The sequence below is a fragment of the Marmota flaviventris genome, chromosome 10 (assembly GCF_047511675.1).
Source record: "Marmota flaviventris isolate mMarFla1 chromosome 10, mMarFla1.hap1, whole genome shotgun sequence".
NCBI classification, from domain to species: Eukaryota; Metazoa; Chordata; class Mammalia; order Rodentia; family Sciuridae; genus Marmota; species Marmota flaviventris.
In genome coordinates, this window is record NC_092507.1 from 79,272,924 (window position 1) to 79,294,065 (window position 21,142).

Here is a 21,142-nt window from a genome sequence, read left to right on the forward strand (position 1 = left end):
TAGTAGATGAAAGCTGAGTAGACATAATCTAAAATCATATTTAGGGGTTTAAGGTATAATCAAGGAGTAGAGTATATTACAGTAATTATTTCTGCTTACTTGCTGAATATTATCAATGAGGTTAATGCAGTTTGACTGTAGATATTAATCATTTACAAGATTTTTAAGTTTATCTACTTAGGAAATTGCAAAATTAGTGGCTGTGTTTAATAGCCTTGCATGTGTGTTATGGAGATACTAGGGATTGAACCCAGGACATTTCACATACTAGGCATGTGATCTGTCACTGAGCTACCCTTTTTATTTTAACCTTTTTTTTTTTGAGATAGAGTCTTGCTGAGTTGCCCAGGTCTGGAACTTTTGATCCTCTTGACTCAGCCTCACAAATAGCTGGGACTATAAGATGTGTCACCATGCTGGGTCAGGAGTAGCCATTCATAAATGAACCATAGATATAGAGAGATCTTTTTTTTTTTTTTTAAGTATTGTTTAGTTGTCAATGGACCTTTATTTTATTTATTATATATGATGCTGAGAATTGAACCCAGTGCCTCACACATGCTAGGCAAGCACTCTGCCACTGAGCGATAACCATAGCCCCTAGAGAGATCTTACAATATGTACTATAATTAGCCAGTAAAGCAGTCAGAAAATAGAATTCCTTTGTTATCTGACACAGCTCTCAAAGACAACCTCAATAGGCTTTAAAGTCTAAACTGAAGAGGAGTTTGGAAGATAAAAGAGAAAGAAGAAAGTCTAATAGAAGTGTTGAAACAGACCAAGTACAAGTAGCTATAAATAATAGGAATCAGTTCCATTGACAGCATATATGCTAGTATTTGAGAGCAGTTGGAACATAGGCAAAGCTAAGACAGTGATGGCACACTACAGTAATGTTCACACAGTGACCTTCTTTTTGGGGGGATGGGGGGGTTTTACCCGGGATTGAACTCAGAGGCACTCAACCACTGAGCCACATCCTCAGCCCTATTTTGTATTTTATTTAGAGACAGGGTCTCACTGAGTTGCTTAGCACCTCACTTTTGCTGAGGCTAGCTTTGAATTCACAATCCTCCTACCTCAGCCTCCCAAGCCATTATGATTACAGGTGTGCGCCACCACAGCCAGCTCACAGTGACCTTTGAGTCTTAAGAAAAAGGTTAACCAGATGTGGTGGCACACACCTGTAATCCTAGCAATTTGGAAGGCCGAGGCAGTAGGCTGGCCTTGGCAATTTAGTGAAACCCTGTCTCAATATAAAAATACATACATACATATTTATTTACGTAAATAAATAAATAGCGCTGGGGATGTAGCTTAGTGGTATAACACCCCCAGTAGTTGGAAGAAAGAGAGAGGGAGGGGAAAAAAAAGGAAAAGGTGAATTGTTTTTAGTATATTCAATATGCTTCCTTTTATTGAAAAGTTATGTTTTCCTACTTATCTGAGAAATGTTTCTTAATTGTTGCAAGATAACGCATGATAGGAAAACATACCCTAACTCTAGCTGTGTACAATCCTATGTCAACTCTATAACTACTTTATTAATTGTAGCCAAAAAATGTGAACTTAAGGTTTACTATAAAAAATTCTCAAGGGCTGGGGTTGTGGCTCAGCATGTGTGAGACCCTAGGTTCAATCCTCAGCACCACATAAAAAAAAAAAAATAAAATAAAAGGTATTGTGTCCAACTACAACTAAAAAATAAATGTAAAAAAAACAATTCTTGAAAGCAGGGTACTGTGGCTCATGCCTATAATTCCTTGAAGGATAAAAAAGGAGTACTTTGAGTTTGAGGCCAAACTGATCTACACAACAAGACCTCACCAAGGCTGGGGATGTGGCTCAAGTGGTAACGCGCTCGCCTGGCATGCGCGGGGCACTGGGTTCCATCCTCAGCACCACATAAAAATAATAAATAAATAATATAAAGATTTTGTGTCCACCGAAAACTAAAAAATAAATATTAAAAAAAGCTTCTCTCTCTCTTTCTCTCTAAAAAAAAGACCCCACCAAAACAAAAACTTGTCACTCTTTCTAGTCACTTAAAAGTAAGTTATTTAAATAAAATAGTACACAGTCCTAAAAGAACTCGAATGTGGGAGTTAAAAGTTTCATTTTGTTTTGTATACTGTTGTTATAACAGTTTTAGTTTTAGGGACAGTATTTTTAGGGAACAAACTTAAAAATAGAAACTATCAGATTAAAAGTGATTTAAAAATATATATCTTAAATATACCTGTAAAAAAAAGGAGATTCATTTAAACAGGAGGCTACTATTATTTGAGGGGGGAGGGGTTACTGGGGATTGAACTCAGAGGCACTGACCACTGAGCAATATCCCCAATATTAAAAATAGAAAATTTTAATATTTTATTTAGCTTTTAGTTAAAATTAAAATACCATCCTTTTTTTCTTTTTCTTTAGGCTTCTTGATTTTGCAGTATAGATCTCATTCTCAGTATCCTGGTACAGCTCAGAGTACCCAATGAAAGCATGGGAAAATAACAGAAATATAATGTGTAATAAGATTGATTTATTAAAGATTATGACCCTCTAATTTTTTTCTCAAAATAATTCTAATTTACAAAAGCAGAATAGCTGATAATATATTTATTTCCTTTTAGAAATTCTGAAGGTAGTCTTTGTGTATACCATGTATCTCTATATATTTGCAGAGAAATTTTTAGGTGTAAGATTTTTATTTTTGAATAGAAATTAAAATTGTCATTAACACTAAAAAAAATTCTATAAGGAAAACCTAGTATTTATGGAATTCCATAGGCTACTTTAGACATATTTTGAATGAACATATGTAATTGTCTCAAAATGAAGCTATCTTAAATAGTAGAGTGTTTAAATAGCCCTTGGAAAATTCTTAAAGAGTTGCTGTCAAGATCTTAAGTCCTGGGGGGAGGGTGGAGGATGGGAAAGGCAGCGGAGCACAACAGACACTAGTATGGCAATATGTAAATCAATGGATGTGTAACTGATGTGATTCTGCAATCTGTGTATGGGGTGAAGGTGGGAGTTCATAACCCACTTGAATCAAAGTGTGGAATATGATATGTCAAGAAATTTGTAATGTTTTGAACAACCCACAATAAAAAATTAAAAAAAAAAAAAAAAAAAGATCTTAAGTCCTGTTCTGAGATGAAGGTTGACATAGATGACTTCTAAGAGTTTGATTTTCTAGGTTGTTTATTCACTTAACAAAAATATACTGAGCACCTTCTATGTACTGTGTTTAATTTTTCTGTAGGAATCAGAATTAACCAGATTACAAGCCAGAGTTTCTGGACATGAAAAGGCAGAAGACATCAAGTTTCTACCAGCTCCCTTTACACCTCTACCAGAAATTATGCCTGATAGTCAAGATCCAAAGTTTACTAAACATTCTCACACATCTGTTTTCAAGTGCAGAAAACTACGTCGCTCTATTAGTGCCAGTGATCTTAGTTTCAAATCTCATGGTAATGAAGATCTTTCTGAAGAATTACTACAGGACTTAAAGAAAATGCAATTAGAACAGCCTTCAACATTAGAAGAAAGCCATAAGGAACTGACTTATACCCAGTCAGACTCATTTAAATCTCACACATATACCATAGAGGATGATAGTTCTGAGAGTAATGATTTTACTACTCTTAGTGGGATGCTGAGATACATAAACAAAGAAGTGAGACTATTAAAAAAATCTTCTATGCAAACAGGTGCTGGTTTAACTCAGGTATGTATCTCATTATAAGTTTTAACAATTTGTCTCTGATAAATATAATTTTATTACTTGGAAGAAAATATATACATTGAATATTATATATATATAATATATACATATATATATATGTATGTATGTGTGTGTATATATATATATATATAGGTTGAGTATCCTTATCCAAAATGCTTGGGACCAGAAGTGCTTTGGACTTCTTCAGGGTTTGGAATATTTACATGTACATAATGAGATATCTTGAGGATGAAACTCAAGTTTGAATGTCAAATTTACTTATACTTCACATATAGCCATCCTAAAAGCAATTTTATAAATAGTAATTTGTGCCTAAAACAAAAACTTCACAGTGTGGAATTTTCCACTTGTGATGTCATGTTGGTACTCAAAAATTGTCATGATTTAGAGCATTTTGGCATATGTGGCTCAGTGGTAGAGTGCTCACCTAGCATGCACAAGGCACTGGGTTTGATTCTCAGCACCACATAAATGTAAAATAAAGATATTGTGTCCACCTAAAACTTTAAAAATAAATATATTTTTAAAAAATTTTTCAGATTTTCAGGTGAAAAATACTCATCCTGTATATATTTGTGTGTGTATATGCATTTTTATTTTTTATTCTTCAACCATTATTTAAGTCAAGCATGCCATGTCATGAAAATCTTCTTGTGTTTGTCTTAGATCAGTAACGGTCATATAATGTAAGTGCTAGAAAAGAATGAGAATAGGTACTTTTCTTTTGTGATAGACAAATTGAGAAAATTTAAGACTTAAATTTCACAGAAAAACAACTTTAAAGTGTCTAGGAAAAAACTACTAAATTTTAAAAAGAAGATTTTAAATTTTATACATAAAGTATAAAATATATATGTTAAAAATATATATATTTAGCTGGGCGCAATGGCACATGCCTGCAATCCCATGCAATACACATGCCTGTAGTCTACATTATGTAACTACTGTCCTTCAGATAATGTCAGCTATTTTTAGATGCTCTTTTGCCTCATTTTCAAACACATTAAGGTAGCTTTTTAGAAAAAGATTTTTAAGAATAAACCTAAGACAAAGACTGTTGCAGCCTCTTTTCATGTCTTCCTATCCCTCCTTATATTTAAAAGAGTGTAATTTTCTATTCATAGCAAGAAAATGTATAAAATAATAATAATATTTGTAGTAGAACAAAATTTACAAATTTTGAAATTTCAAATATTTAACAGTGCAAGTGGCATAATAAGTAAGGCAATACTGAGTAACATTTTAAAAAATTAAGTTCAAAATGTGATTTGCAATAATGAAAATACCTGTAATTTCTTTTCCATCTTTTAACTTCTTGGGTTTCTCTGCTGAATAGAACTATTGAATGTTACTATTCCCTGCATGCCTTCAAGAGTTTTTAATCAGCTTTAATTTTGTAAAAAAAAAAAAAAGGTCTTCTGTTAATATAGAGATAGGAATTGTGAAATGTAAACTTAACTCCCTTTAGAAAAACTTGTTAATTAAGGGATAGCAATTTACAATGACTTCTACCAAATTTATTATCCATTTTATTTATATTATTCTGTGTAGATTGGTAATTGCACTAATTGTTTTTTGTTTTGTTTTGTTTTTGTTGTTTTGTTTTGTTTTTGTCTTTTTTGGGAGGTGTACTGGAGATTGAACTCAGGGGCACTCAACCACTGAGCCACATCCCCAGCCCTATATTGTATTTTATTTAGAGACAGGATCTCACTGAGTTGCTTAGTCCCTCACTTTTGCCAAGGCTGGCTTTGAACTCGCGATCCCTCTGCCTCAGCCTCCAAAGCCACTGGGATTACAGGTGTGTGTCACTATGCTTGGCACACTAATTGTTTTTATAAGACATTTTTGTACATTCTATATGTTTTTGTAGTAGAGTTTTCATTCAGTTAAATTTATGAAGTGAAAAATACAAATGCAAACAAGTCAGTACCATCATTGTCCCTGCCCTTTTTCTTAAAGACTTATGTCTAACTGGATAGCTACTATATCAATTATACAATGAAAAATGTTGAGCTATGTATAAAAGTTCCTGTACTTATTAAACTGCCTAAGATTTGATATCTGCTGTAATAGCTTACAACCTGTTAATAAAGCTAAGGCAAATAATAGAAATTTTTAAAATATAACTCCATCTCGGTGAAATTTTCCCTGTGAAAGTCTAATAAAATCTACCATTTGAAACTGTGGTTGTGTTTATTAGATATTATTTATTCAGATATTTAATTTATTCATAGACATTTCTTTTTTTCTTTTTTTTTTTTCGTTGTCTGATTTTTTTTTTTTATATCAAGAATTGAACTCAAACTTTTTGAATTTTTTTATTACTATTATTTTTTATTTTGAGACAGGGTCTCTAAGTTGCTCAGGGCCTTGCTAAGTTCTGAGACTGGGTTTGAACTTAGGATCCTCCCAAGCCTCTGAGATTATGGCATGAGCCGTTATACCCAGTAATTGTCTGAAATTTCTATAATCTTGATCTGGATGGATCAGGGCAAGGCCTCAAACCACTTCAAAACTGTTGTGGCAAGCACACTTGTGCACAGGGTCGTTGCAGACCCAAATATGTAAAGATTTGTTATCAATAAATATTTATTGAGCACCTACTATATACCAAGCACTGGGATTATAGAAACAAATAAAAGTGACCAATATCCTTTGCACATGGAGCTTACATTTTAGTGGGGTAGAGAGTAAATAAGTAAATAGATATATGTTATAAAGCCAGAGTTTTTTTTAAAATACTTTCAAAGGGATTTTTTAATGATTTTATTATTTTTTTAAATACACAACAACAGTGGAATGCATTACAATCCTTATTACACATATAGAGCACAATTTTTTGTATCTCTGTATATAAAGTATGTTCACGTCACTTTATGCCATTATACATGTACTTTTTTTTTGCATTACAATTCTTAATACACATATATACCACAATTTTTCATATCTCTGTTTGTATATAAGGCATGTTGATACCCAATTCAAGTCTTCATACATGTACTTTGTATAATAATGCCAGGTTTAAAAACAAAAAAAGTGTTAGGAAGAAAAGCCGGTAAGAAATTCGAATGGGAGCCAGGTGCCTATAATGCCAGCAGCCTGGGAGGCTGAGGCAGGAGGATTGCAAATTCAAAACCAGCCTCAACAACTTAGTGAGAAACCCTCAACAACTTATTGAGACCCTGTCTTAAAATAAAAAGTGGCTGGGAATGTGGCTCAGTGGTTAAGTGCCTGTGGGTTCTGGGTTCAATCCCTGGTACCAAAACAAACAAACAAACAACTTTAGATTTAGCTGGGTGTGATGACACATGCCTGTAATCCTGGCTACTTGGAAGGCTGAGGCTGGAGGATTGCAAAATCAAGTCCAGCCTGAGTAATTTAGCAAGACTTTGTCTCAAAAATTTAAAAAGGGTTGAGAATATAGCTCACTGTTTGAGCCTTGCCTCACATGTGGGGGTCCTGCCTCCAGTCCTCAATACCATGAAAAACAGTGACCAAAAAAGATACAATTAGAGAGGTAGAGGGACTGGTCTTAGGTAAAAAGGAAGAAGTTTATTGACTGTAGTAAGAAGAAGAGCAAAAAATGTGGGAATAGAAACACATGGACTAGAAGGTTTGGTGGTGGTAGAAGAATTTATTGATTAACAAACAGGGCTATTATCTAAGTTAGAATAAGGCATTGGAGATTTAAAAGCAAAGAAGGTATATGAAATAGTTAACTTGGAGAATGGGAGAGTATAGGTAAAATAGGAAAGTTTAATAGAGTTACTAGCCAGGTAATTTTGTCATGTGGGACCAACCCTGTAAATCATAGGACCAGATCTGGCATTGTTTGTCCCTGCCTATTACATTGCAGAAGCAGGATTTCCCTTTCTCTTCAATTTAGTGACAACTCAAACTACCCTCACAGATTTCTAGAATGTTCCCTATAGGTCATTACTGTTCCTTTCAAGAACCTCTGCCCTATTCCAATGACCCTTAGAATCAGATGTGTAAGGGTCTATTTTTGGTAGAAACAAAGCCTAATTTGTGCAGGATAATTTTGATAAATGTAGTGACAGATTGTGATCATAACAAGACATAGCATTTACTATATATTAGGCACTGAATAATTAACATAAATGAACTCCTAATCTTTATAATAGCTCAGTAATAGTACCTGCAATAGTTATTATTATTATCCTAATAGTACAAAGTAATAGTACTTAGTAGGGCTGGAGGTGTAGAGGACTTGCCTGGCATGTGCGAGACACTGAGTTCTCGCAAAACACACATACACAGAGAAAACCTAATAGTTCTTCTATTGTAATGAATAATGTCATTGTCCCCATTATTACACATGAATAAACTGAGTCCCTGCTCTGTACTATACTGTTTACATTGATTGTGTTTATATCCTCTTCAGTAATTTCTGATTAAATAGATTGGTCTTGAAGCTGCTTAGTCAATTAGGGGTTAGGAGAGTAGAACTTAAAAGTTAATACACAATTGATAGAATGATTACTTATTCTGTAGGTTATTGGAATATGCAGATGCATTTGAATATCTTGTCATTTTATGTTTTATCAAGGAATTTTACCATTCCATTATCATAGAAGCTTAGTACTAAACTAAAATATTCAAAATTCTGTACCCAATTAGATTCATAAAATCAAAAGTTAAATTCCATGCTCAAATAGTTTTGTTTATTTTGAATGATGTTCTACTGAGTTTTAAATTCATTAACCACAGTCAGTACTTAGAACTTAAAGGTCACGTGGAATTCTTACACCTCATGTGCCTCAATCACATTCCCTAGATCAGCTCAATTTTGTCTTTGATAGAAAGGACTGGCTCTTTGGGTTGCTCAAAGCTCCATTCATTGCTCCATTTTTTTCATCTCTACGATGTTTACTAGACAAATGCTCATCTTGACTTTTTAGTTTTCAAGTGACTGCTCCTTGTATATTATACATTTCTCTTAAGGGGCAAGGGTAATTGAAGACATCTTTTTGCTGCTTTTTCTGATGGGTCTCTATTTCTTTCTTCTCTAATTTCACTATTCTTTGTTTTTTGTCTTTTTTTCCCTTTAATGGAAGGTAAGAAAATTCAGAGATAAAACTGCTATTGTTGAATGAAACTTTGACTTGCTCTACCTTTACTGTTAAATGACTTCATGGTCATTCACATGTATGTTACCTTAATAAATGTATACCACTTGTAAATTTTTTAAAAAATAAGAGATTTTTTTTTTAATTGGAGTGTGGAGACTTGATCTGCAGTCTAGTTCTGATCCTCAGTGTATTATGCCCACTATTAAGTATGACATTACATTGATCTCTAATTTACAGGGAGGATTATAAAACTCTTTTAAGGGCTGGAGTTGTGGCTCAGTGGTAGAGTTAGTACTTTAGTTTAGTACTAAGCTTCTATGATAATGGAATGGTAAAATTCCTTGCCTGGCACATGTGAGGCGCACTGAGTTTGATTATTAGCACTGCATAAGGATAGATAGATAAATAAATAAATAAAGTGTTGTGTCCATCTACAATTAAAATAAATATATATTTAATTTATATATATAAATATACATAAATATATATGTCTATATATAAATTTATATAGAGAAAGACATGTATATATTTATAACAAAAACTCTTTTAAGCCAGGCATGGTGGTATTCACCTGTAATCCCAGTAGCTTGGGAGGCTGAGACGGGAGAATCATGAGTTGAAAGCCAGCCTCATCAACTTAGAAAGGCCCTAAGCAACTTAGCAAGACCCTGTGGCTAAATAAAAAAGGATTGGGGATGTGGCTCAGTGGTTCAGCATCTCTGGAGTCAATCCCCAGTACAAAACAAAAACAAAAACAAAAAAAACCTTTTAAGCCAGAGAGACTCTGTTTAAATGAAATGTGAAGAAACCAATTATGCCAAACAGATACGAAAGTAGTTAGTTTGATTAGTGAATTGTGCCTGAACTCATTCATCTCTTTTCATGGTGCTTATACAAAGGCCCTAGAATAGTCCTGAATTAATCATTAAGAAAAATAAGCAGGAGTTTCAGGCACCAAGGAAAGGGGAGCTCCATAGAAATTTTTGTCCTAATTATGGTGTCTTTAACTTCTTCACTGCTATACTTGACTTTTTAAATAATTGTCTTTATCTGCTATGTTAAAAAAAAAATTTTTTTTTAGTTGTCAATGGACCTTTATTTTATTGATTTATATGCGGTGCTGAGAATCGAACCTAGTGCCTCACACATGGGAGGCAAGTGCTCTACCACTGAGCCACAACCCCACCCATGTTCAAATTTAATCTGCACTGTTAAAAAAATCATTAAGTGACTAAAGTTTAAAAGTTTAGTTTGAAGTTGTCATGAGATGTTACTACTACTCATGAGATATCGTAAGTTGTTTCCTACACATGATGTAACTTTAATTTCTGTCAAAAATCAAATCAGCCAAGTCTATAGAGAATTTAATTCATCATCTGATTTGTGTAAAGAGCCCTTAAGCAATGCAAAGGCTGGGGTCATTATTGTTGGGCTCTATGTAGAAAATCAACTGCTCAGAATGTAGCCCTACTCTTCAATGCATTCCTAAAATCCACTGGTACAGTACTGGTTGTGGTGGCGCATGCCTGTAATCCCAGTGGCTGGGGAGGTTGAGACAAAAGGATTACAAATTCAAAGCCAGCCTCAGCAATTTAGGGAGGACTTAAGTAACTGTGCGAGGCCCTGTCTCTAAATAAAATATTAAAAATGGATGGGGATGTGGCTCAGTGGTTAAGTGACCCTGGATTCAATCTCCAGTACCAAAAAAAAAAAATCCCCTGGTACAATGGAAAAAACATGGAAATTGGCACATGAGAAGGGCTTAATTAATGTTAGTTTCTTTTTTTGTTGCAGCCCTAATATAGATTTTCTAATGGTTAATAATTCATATTCCTATCTTGGCAATTCTATTCACAATCAAGACTATAACATAGAGTCTAACATAGAACTTCTAACTCTGAGAAAAGCTCAGAACTTAAAAAGTTATACAGTTTTGAACACAATTTCAGAGAGCTCAGAGACTTCACAATAAGAACTATTCTAATCATTTTTTTGATCAGAACAGTGGATGTTTATTAGGAATTTATAAAAAAAGTATTGTTTGTATTCATTTTATTCTAAAAGGGGGTTGTACATAGTTTACAAAATATGGTACATATGAAAAATTAGAAGTGAGAAAATCGGCTATAGGGAAAACAAAAATAGGCAAAAGATGAGATGAAGCAGGAATATAGGGAAATACCTAGGTACACGATAATATTTTCAAATTCATAGCCCAGGTAAAGTCCAAGATATGACAAAAATATTTAACTTGTATTTTTTAAATCTCCTTTTCCTCTATCTTTCTACTTTTCTTTGTTGTGCATACAAACATCTTCTTTTTCTTTCTATCCTTAAGACTTTTTTCTTTTTCATGTGCCTTTGAACTATAAGAGGACACTGATGCCTACATCTGTTATTTTGATATGCCATTTTGAGTTTTAAAATCACTTTAGTTTAATCTGTACTCCCATCTACTCCTCCAGAATTACTTGCTATCTGTATCCATGTGGTCTATTATTGACTTTCTGATTCATATTTTGCAGTTGACTTAAATATTTCTCATTCTTGCTTTAAATTATGTTTCTGACTATTATAGTATACTTTTAATGTTAAATCAATATAAGAATATTTCAGATATTAATCAATTATTTTGCATTACTCTAGGGAGAAAACTTGTAATTAAAAGAAGATGTCCTGATGAAAAAGTGGAATTGTTGGTACTGTGCTGTGTTTACTTATTATGTAGCTCATATTGCATAGAAGCTGTTATTTATTGCTTTTGAATAAATTTTATATTTTAATTTTTTAAAGAAAGCCCTTTCTTTTAAAAGTTAATTACATTTTTAGAGAAAATTAACCCTTTTTTTTGTTTAAACTTACTGCTTTCTTTGTCTTTGTTTATTATGCAAAGATCATTGTTAAAATATGTAATACTTATTTACATTTTTAATCATACTGCTATATTATTTGCTATTTTTCTAGTAATACTTAATTTTTAAGTTAATATGAATTTAAAAGTCATTCTGTGACAGGTTCATAATTATATAATAATGGGTAACTTGTGGAGTGTTTACTATTTATCAGATATTATTCTAGGCACTTTATACTTAAACTCATTTAATCCTCATAACAACTTATGAAATAGATTATTATTTTAGTTTTATAGGTAGAATTGTTTAACATAATGATAGAAGTTAATATGTTCTAAAGAAACTAATTTAAGTATCAAGAGATGAGCTTTGGGCTAATGACTTTATATATACATGGTTAGTTAGCTCTGTGATAGAATAAAAATAGTGCAGCACAAGTAAGGTGAGATGTTTAAGCCTTCATATTTAAAAATTTCTCAAGAGTCTTGATGTCTTTATACCAGATATTGAATTTATAAATGAATATAAATGTATCCTTAAAAAGTTGTATGGGATTAATATTTTCTAAGAGTTAGACATTAAAACCATTAATATATTGATATTACTATTTTAACAACACTAATTTTAAATTTGTAATTATTTGTCAGGAGTAGAATAAAGTTTTATCTTCTTGTTGCTATTTACTAGTGTATTGATCCAAAGAGTCACTTGCTGATTCAGTCTTCTCTTCTAGCACTCTTATTTCCCTGTCTTTCTACCATGTGCCTTGTCACTTCTTACTCCAGGACTACTTAGTGTTAATTAATAGCGTCACAATGTATATCTGATACCTTTATAAATTTGTAGTTTCCACTCTAAGTTGGACTCTTAATTCTTGAAAAACATGTACCTTCAGGGTTCAGCTTTTTCTTCCATCCCATCTCCAAGGGCTTATTTACTTTCAGCTTCTTTCTCTGACTTCTTTCATATACTTTAGCCCCATCCCTTTGGCTCCTTCTGTTCATATAAACATGTTTAAATCCTTTCCCTAGCCTAAAATAAACAAGCAAAAAAGCAAAACAAAATAGAATATACTACCTACCAGTCAAAAAAATTCTGCCTCTCTATGTTGCATACTCTTGTTTGGTCCTTTTCACATTCCACTTGATAGTTGCCTCTCTTATTTATCACCATTTTTTAATTTATCACCATATTTTTGTAGAAGAAAAAAACAGATACAAAAAGATTTATCTTCTCATGGTCATATAGCTTATAACATCTAAAATTTGAACCAAATATATTTGCCTTTAACTTCTCTGAACATCATTCTCAGTATTTAAGTATCTCAGTATCTTTGTCTGCCTGACTCTAAAATACTGGGATCCTTTGGTTTCTACCTGTACCTCCCTTCTTACGGTACATGTCCTTCCTAGATAATCTCATCCAGTTCTGTTGCTTCAATAAAAATCTTTATAGTAATAACTCCCAGATCTATGTCTCCATCTTTGCCTTACAACAGATCTTACTTTTTGCTGTTAACCCAACAATTCCCTGGATATCCTATAGTTGTAGTTGTTTTGTTTTTGTCCTTGGAGGATTGGGTGGCGGTACTGGAGATTGAACCCATGTTCTCGTGCATGCTAAGCATGTGTTCTAACACTGCACTATACCCTCAAATCGCTGTAGTTATTTTTTTAAGAAGAAAAATTTAAATTTGATTTTCCTCAATTTGCTTTTTTTCTGCTTTTTTAAATTTCCATTTTGGTTTGCTTATTTTGTATCATTTTTCACCCATTCTTGCCATCAAAGATCATTCTTTTCCCTTTTTGCAAAATGTAGAAAAACTACTGTGGTTCAGCCATCCATACCTGTGGCTATATCAGGGGCTTGTTATCATGTCCTTCATCTCTCAAATCAGCATTCCCATTCATTATTTGACAACTTCATATTCTTTCAGTTTTCTTACTCCCTAACCCCTGTTAATGTTTTTCCACATTATTAATAATTATTTTCATTTACTATTTTTCTCCAATAAAGAATCCCAGTATAGAAGTACTTTACGAATTATTTAAGAATATACACTTTGAATAGATAAACTTAGGTTTCTAACCATGATGAAATAATTGGTAATAGTCTTGCCCTCATGCCCTACATAATTAAAAAACTGGACAAAATATGTATGAAGCTCTTTCCAGGCATGGAATTGCAGGAAGCACAAGACTGCAATCCTTGAAAGAAAGGAAATATTCACAGTTAGCCCCATTATTTGCCTAGGCTCTCAAATTTGCCTACCCCCAGTATTTGCCTAGACTTATTCATTAAAACTGTGGTAATATCATGCTGAGCTAAGTACGCATATATCAAAGTTCAGTGTTGCTACAGTGGAATTTTTTAGGCAGAATACCAGAGATAAGGAATCTTTTCAGAAAGGTTAGCCAAAGACTGAGTGTTTCCCTCAACTCCTTTGCAAAGAGCAAACTCAACATATAATGGAAAAAAATTTGCAGCTTAAAAACTGGCTACTATGTGGCTGAGTAGAAAGGAAATTACCAGAAATTTCAAAGTTCTGGGCAATGTTGGAGTTCTGGCCCAGCCATAGACACAGGTAACTTGCTGAGTACCTCAGCATGCAGTTGAAACATCATAAATGCCAAATTTTACAAATAAAACCAAGTCGTTGAGTTAAGGTCACACCACTGAACTAAATCAAAGCCAAAATAGATTCACCCTAGTAAAGGAAAAACCCCAACCTAAAAGGATTAAGAAGTTCTGCCATAATTTGACTCAGTGCTATTTAAAGGAAGGCAAAATAATACTTTTTAAAAAATATTTTTTGGTTGTAGATGGACACAATATTTATTTGTTTGTTTGTTTGTTTATTTTTATGTGGTGCTGAGGATCAAACCCAGTGCCTCACATGTGTGAGGCAAGCGCTCTACCACTGAGCTACAGCCCCAGCCCTAGAATAATACTTTTTAAAATTCCAGAATCACTATTATGTGTCAGTTTAGTGTTCAGGATGCAATAAAAATTTGCCTGACATGAGAAAAATATTACTTCATAACCTAAAGAAAAGGCAGTCAATAGAAATCAACCTTAAATGACCCAGATATTAGAATCAGCTAACATTATAATGTAACTATTGTAAAGATTTTTTAGAGGTGCAAGAAAAATATGGACATTCTGAATGAACAAATGGGGAGGAATATTAACAAACCAATAGAAACTATAAAGTAATCAGGTGGAAATTCTAGAACCAAAAAAGGTATGATATCTCAAATTATAAAATCCCTACTATGAGCTTAACAGAAGTTTGGAGATGATATAAAAGTCAGTTGACTTGAAGACAGTTTAATAGAAAATATCTCTTGAAGAACAAAGGGAAAAATGATTAAATAGATATGAACAGAGCATGTAAGACCTATAAGACAAGATGAGAAGAAAATAGGACAGGGAAAAAAGGTATTTTAGCATTATGGCTGAAAATAGCCCAAAATGGGTGAAAAAATTACAACCAGTGGGTTAACTAGTAGATCTGAGTTCAGTTAACCATAAGTAGGATAAATAAAAAGAAAATCCTAGGCATATAGTAGTGAAAATCTTGAAAAATCAAAAATGAAAAGAATTATCTTAAAAGCAAACAGAAAAAAAGCCTCAGGTAGGGAAACAGTGATCCAAAGGAGGATAGTTTCTAATCAGAAATAGTGAGACATACTTTAAATATAAAGATACCAATAGATTTAAAGATAAAAGGATAGAAATAGATATATTAGGGAAACAAGCATAAGAAAGCAAGCTTAAGAAAACTTCAGGGTCATATAATATTGAACAAAGTAGACCTCAAAAAAAACAAAATAGTGCCAGAGATAAAGAAGGTTGTTTCAGCTGGATGTGATGGCTCATGCCTGTAATCCCAGTGCCGTAGGAGGCTGAGGCAAGAGGATCAGAAGTTCAAAGCCAGTCTCAGCAACTTAACCAAGACCTTGTCTCAAAGGGGGAGGGGCCACTAGGGATGTAGTTCAGTGGTTAAGTGCTTCTGGGTTCAATCCCCATTACCTAAAACAAACAAACAAAAAAAGTTTTTTCATAATGATAAGAGGATACATTCAGTAGGAAGACGTATTCCTAATTTGTGTATACCAAATAACAGACTTCAGAATACATGAAATAAAAACAAATAAACTAAGGGAGAAATGGAAAAATCCACAATCATAGTGGGAGAGTTCAACCTCCATTTTTCAGTAATTGAAAGAATAAAAGACAAAAAAAAATCAGTAAAGATACAGAAGATTTGAATAACATTGACAACCAACTTATATTTAAAGAATATATTCAACAACTATATAATACACATTTCTTTTCAAATGCACCCGGAACGTTGAGAAACCATGTGCTGGTCCACAATTTAGGTCACTATAAATTTCAAAAGACAAATCATCTTGCAAAAGTTCTTTGATCACAGTGTAATTAACGTAAATATTAATAACAACGTATCTAGAAAACCTTCAAATATTAAACAACCCTGCTGTATAATCTTCATGTCAAAGGATGTGTAAGTATTTTTAATTGATTAGTAATACAGACACAACAGTTAAATTTGTGAGATGCAGCTAAAGTAGATTTTAGAGGGAAAATTATGACTTTAATTGTTGACATCAGTTAAAAAAAAGGTTTACAATCAGTTATCTAATTTTCCACCCTAAGAATATTAGCAAGAAACTAGCCCTAAAGAGCAAGTTAAACCTAAAGTAAATATAAAGAAGGAAAAAAAAAAAACGAAAGTTAAGAACAAAGGTTGGTAATAGAGAAAACAAAATAATAATAAATTTGATAAAACTCTGACAAGGCTAATCAAGAGAGAATATAAATTACCAAAATTTAGAAGGAAAGAGGATATGAGTGTAGGTCCTACAGACGTTTGAAAGTATAATTAGGGAATACTAATACATCTTTACATCATTAACTTTGATGGGTGAAATGAAATAATTCCTTGAACAATACAACTTACAAAAACTAATACAGGGCTGGGGTTGTGGCTCAGCAGTACAGTGCTCACCTAGCATGTGTGAGGCCCTGGGTTCGATCTTCAGCACCACATAAAATCAAATAAATAAAATAAAGGTATTGTGTCAAACTATAACTAAACAATATTTTTTTAAAAAGGAACTAATACAGATGAACTAAAACATCTAAATAAGCTTTTATCTGCAGATCAAGATGTATTTGCAGTTATAAATATTTCTATAACAATTACTTCTAGGGCTAGGGATATAGCTCAGTGGTAAAGTGCTGAGCTAGCTTGTAATGAGGCCCTGGGTTCAATTCCCAGCACCACCAAAAAAAAGTATTTAAGGTTCAGAAAGTTTTACTGGTAAAGACTAGCAAACATTTGGAGAAGAAATAGTATCAATTTAAAACTTTTTCAGTAAAGAAAGGAGGAGGAAAAACTTACACCTCAAAATTAACCATGACATGAAAATCTAACAGGAGCATTACGTGAAAAGAAGATATCCCTTGTGGACATAGACTACAGGTCAGCCTCCTAAATCCCTCTGGCCACATGACCCATTTCTGACTTGAAAATAAAATTGTCTATGGCTGTTTTTGCACTATAACTGCAGAATTAAATAGTCATGACAAAGACTGTTAACCAAGTTTAAATAATTTACTATTTGACTTTTTATTGACTTACTATTTAAGTAAATCAATCCCTGGTACCAAAAAAAAAAAAGAAAAGAAAATTATATGGCTAACATTACACTAAATGTTTTAAAAATTAATGCTTTCTCCCTTAAGATGAGAGCAAGGTTGGGCTGGGGCTGAAGCTCAGTGGTAGAGCACTTGTCTTGCAGGTATGAGGCCCTGAGTTCGATCCTCAGCACCACATAAAAATAAATAAATAAAAATAAAATATATTGTATCCATCTATAACTAAAAAAATATTTTAAAAAAAGATGAGAACAAGTAAAGATATCTGCTTTCACCACTTCTCATCAATTATATGAATATACAATACAATATGATAAGAAAAAAATATAAGGGAGGCAAATTATAAATGGAGAAGTAAGTATTTATTACTAATTAGTTTATTAGCAAGCTCTTAAGGTATAGATAGTATGCAAAATTAAATATATTTTAAGCAGCAAACAATTGGAAAATAAAGAGTGTTAAGTATTTACAACAACATCAAAAGTGGAGTACCTAGTGAAAAAAAAAAAAAAGAAGACTTATACAGTAAAAATTTATTGCCAAGACAAGTTAGAAGTGGATGTAGGTATGTACCATGGTCATGAATGGATAGGTGCTTCCAAATTGATCTGTAGATTAATGCAAACCCAAACAAAAATCCCAGTAAGTTTTCCCTTTTTTAATTAAAGAAATCAACAGTCTTAACTCTAAAATTTAATTGGAAATGTCAAGGACCTAGAGGAGACAAAATAATCTTGAAAAAGAATAAAATTGGAAGACTTGCATGATATGATTTCAATAATTATTATTACGTTACAATATTAACAGAACCAAAAGGATAGTTCATATATATGTAATAGAACAGAGTGGACTACATATTTTATCACATATATAATTTAAAGTATATTCACATATACAGTCTGTTAAAATATATAGTTATTTTATTGATTTTTAATTAGGGGTGAAAGCTATTCAGTGTTGAAAAGAAAGTCTTTAGCAAATGATAATGGTACAATAGGGAAAAAAGAACTTCAATCAGTCCCCTCCTCATATTACATATAAAAATTAGGTCAGAATGGATCATAGACATAAATATAAATACTAAAACTATAAAGCCTACGAAAGAAATATGAGAATAATTTCATGAACTTAGGATAAAGAGACATATCTTAGGACCTAAAAAGCACTAACTATAAAAGAAAAAGTTAAGGGGCTGAAGGTATAGCTCTGATAGTACATTTTTCTAGTATGCATAAGGCCATGAGCCCAAACCCCAGAACTGCAAAAGAAGTAAGGAAGGAAAGAAAAGAAAAAGTTAATAAGTTGGACTTGATCAGTATTCAAAACTGTGCTCATCGGAACTCACCATTAAGAAAAGAAAAAAAAGATAATGAAATGAGTGCTATTAATATATATATGACAGAAGTTATAAGTGAAAATTCAGAGTTCACTTTAAATCAATATAAAAAGACAAATGCCCTAATTTTAAAACAGGGAAAACACTGAAACACTTTCCAGAATGGATGGGAATGGTCATATACACATTTAAAAGTATCCAACTTCTTCAATCATCAAGGAATTACAAATTAAAAGCACAAAGAAATACCTACGAGAAGAGCTAATATTAAAAAGATTGGCAACACCAAATGATGTAAAACATCTGCAACCACCTGGAAAGTTGTTTGGAATTTCCTTTTAATACTGTACATGCATCTACTGTTTAACCCAGTTTATTTCTACTCTTAGGTATTTAACCAAGAGAAATAAAAATATATATATCCACCAAAAAAAGAACATTAATGTTTATAGTATCTTTTTTCATCCATAGCCAAAAATTGGAAGCAACTCAGATGTCTATCAGTACAAGAATGAATAAGTAACTTGGTATATTCAGACAACTAAATACTGTAAAAACAATGAACTGTTAATATCCAGTAACATGGATAAATCTCAAAGACATATTGAAAGAAAAAAATCTACACACAAAAGTAAATAGTACAAGATTCCATTTATTTGAATTTCAAGAATAAACAGATCTATGATAATAGATAGCAGAACAGTGATCGCCTCTGCAGGAAGAATTTAATGGAAAGAAGCAGAAGTAAACTTTCTGGAGTAACAGATATGATTTATATCTTGCTTATGTTGTTGGCTACACAGGTATATATTTGTCCAACTCTTAATTATATGCTTACAATAGCTGAATTCTACCTCAATAAAAAATTTAGAAATTTAAACATAAGAAATGGACTTTACAGTCACACAGAGGTGGATTTGATCCTGTTTTTCTTTTATAAGCTATATGGCCTCGAGCAATAATTAACTAAATTTAAGACGCTTTAAATGTAAAATAAAATTAATACCTACTTTAGAAGCATCTAATCCTTATCAGGATTAAATAAGGTGAAATACTAGTATGCTATCTGAATAGACTAAGTACTCAATAGATAGTAGTTGTTATCATTGAGGCAGTGTAATCCTGTGGTCAAGAATATGGTCTCTGGAACCAGATTAATTCTGACCAGTTTTGAACCCAGCTGGATTTCTAATTTGCTGTATCACTTTGGGCAAATTACTTAATCTCTGTGCCTTTATTTACTCAAGTGTAAAACAGAATAATGGTACCTACCTCAATAATTATGAATATTCAACAAGTCAGTATACTCTTAGCCCTTTGAATAATACCTGACACATAATAAATGTTAACTGGTAGCATCTATTATTATTGATTTCTTATTAGCCTAGTTATAATAATGGCCTGCGACTTCAAATCATTCCCTTTCCATTATCCTAAGATTTCTAGTTCTTTAGTTACACAGGAAACTACCAAACTCTTTAACTGTCCTACTTTTTTTAAGGTATTGTATATTGCTAAAGAAAAGCATACAACCATGCTGTGGTGAAGACTACTCATTTTTTTACAAATATCAGTTCTTCTTTTCATAATAATAATAATAACAGAGTTTTAGCTGGGCCCATTACTAGATAATAACATTTCACAGGCCCTCCAGTGACTAAGTTCTTACCAGCAGAACAAGAGCAGAAATGATGTGTGCCACTTCAGACCAGGACATCAAAATTTTAAATATGTGCTTCTCCAAGGTCTTTCCCTTTCCCTAGAGCTGGAATTGCCTGCAACCAAACTTCAACCATGTGGATGAGGAAAACACCATAGGCGAAAAACAAAATAAAAGGAACGTGGGTGCCTAAGTGACCTGGAATGTGCTCCTCGGACTACTACATAAGTGACAAATAAACTTCTTTTTTAAGCCACTCAATGTTGAAGATCTCTGTTAAGTAGCTAAACTTTATCCTAATTACTTATTAAGAATCAGTATGGAAGCACAGTGCTGGGCACTAAAGATACCAGGTAGAGCAAGACTGAAACATTTATTCTTTTGTAAGATTTGCATTATATTGTAGTTTTAGTTTCTGCTGAATGTGGGATAGGGACGTGAAGAAGTACAAGATGCTTTGAGTGTCATATCTAGGAGGTCAGAAAGGCCTTTCTGGAAGAAATTGCTTTTACGTTAAGACCAAAAGATGAGAAGTAAAGTCAGACAAAAGACAGGAAACCTGGGGAGCAGAAGGGTGAGGAGAGATGCCAGGTGCTATCAAAGAAGAATAAAGATAGAAAGGAAGATGTTATAAATAGAGGGGAGATCACATTAAAAGATTTGGATGAAAGAGAGGATGGTACATTTGAACATTTTCACATCTTCCTTGCTAGACTGTAAGAAACACCTTTCCCTTTAATATAAAGCAACAACAGTAATTCT

General features: G+C 32.7%; 1 protein-coding gene across 11 annotated transcripts in view; it reads left to right on the top strand.

The window, feature by feature from the left end:
* Ccdc18 (coiled-coil domain containing 18) overlaps nucleotides 1-20,607 on the top strand; it is a 105,506-nt gene extending 84,899 nt beyond the window's left edge. For 10 of the 11 annotated variants that reach the window (XM_071618057.1, XM_071618055.1, XM_071618061.1 and 7 more), the window contains one exon: nucleotides 3,263-3,788. In XM_071618057.1, coding sequence (XP_071474158.1) covers nucleotides 3,263-3,748 — 486 coding nt within the window. In that variant the 3' untranslated portion in view covers nucleotides 3,749-3,788. Of the gene's footprint in view, nucleotides 1-3,262; nucleotides 3,789-11,490; nucleotides 11,544-20,483 lie in introns of those variants that run through there. The other variant, XM_071618058.1, reaches the window with a different exon arrangement.
* Nucleotides 20,608-21,142: the final 535 nt, after the last annotated feature.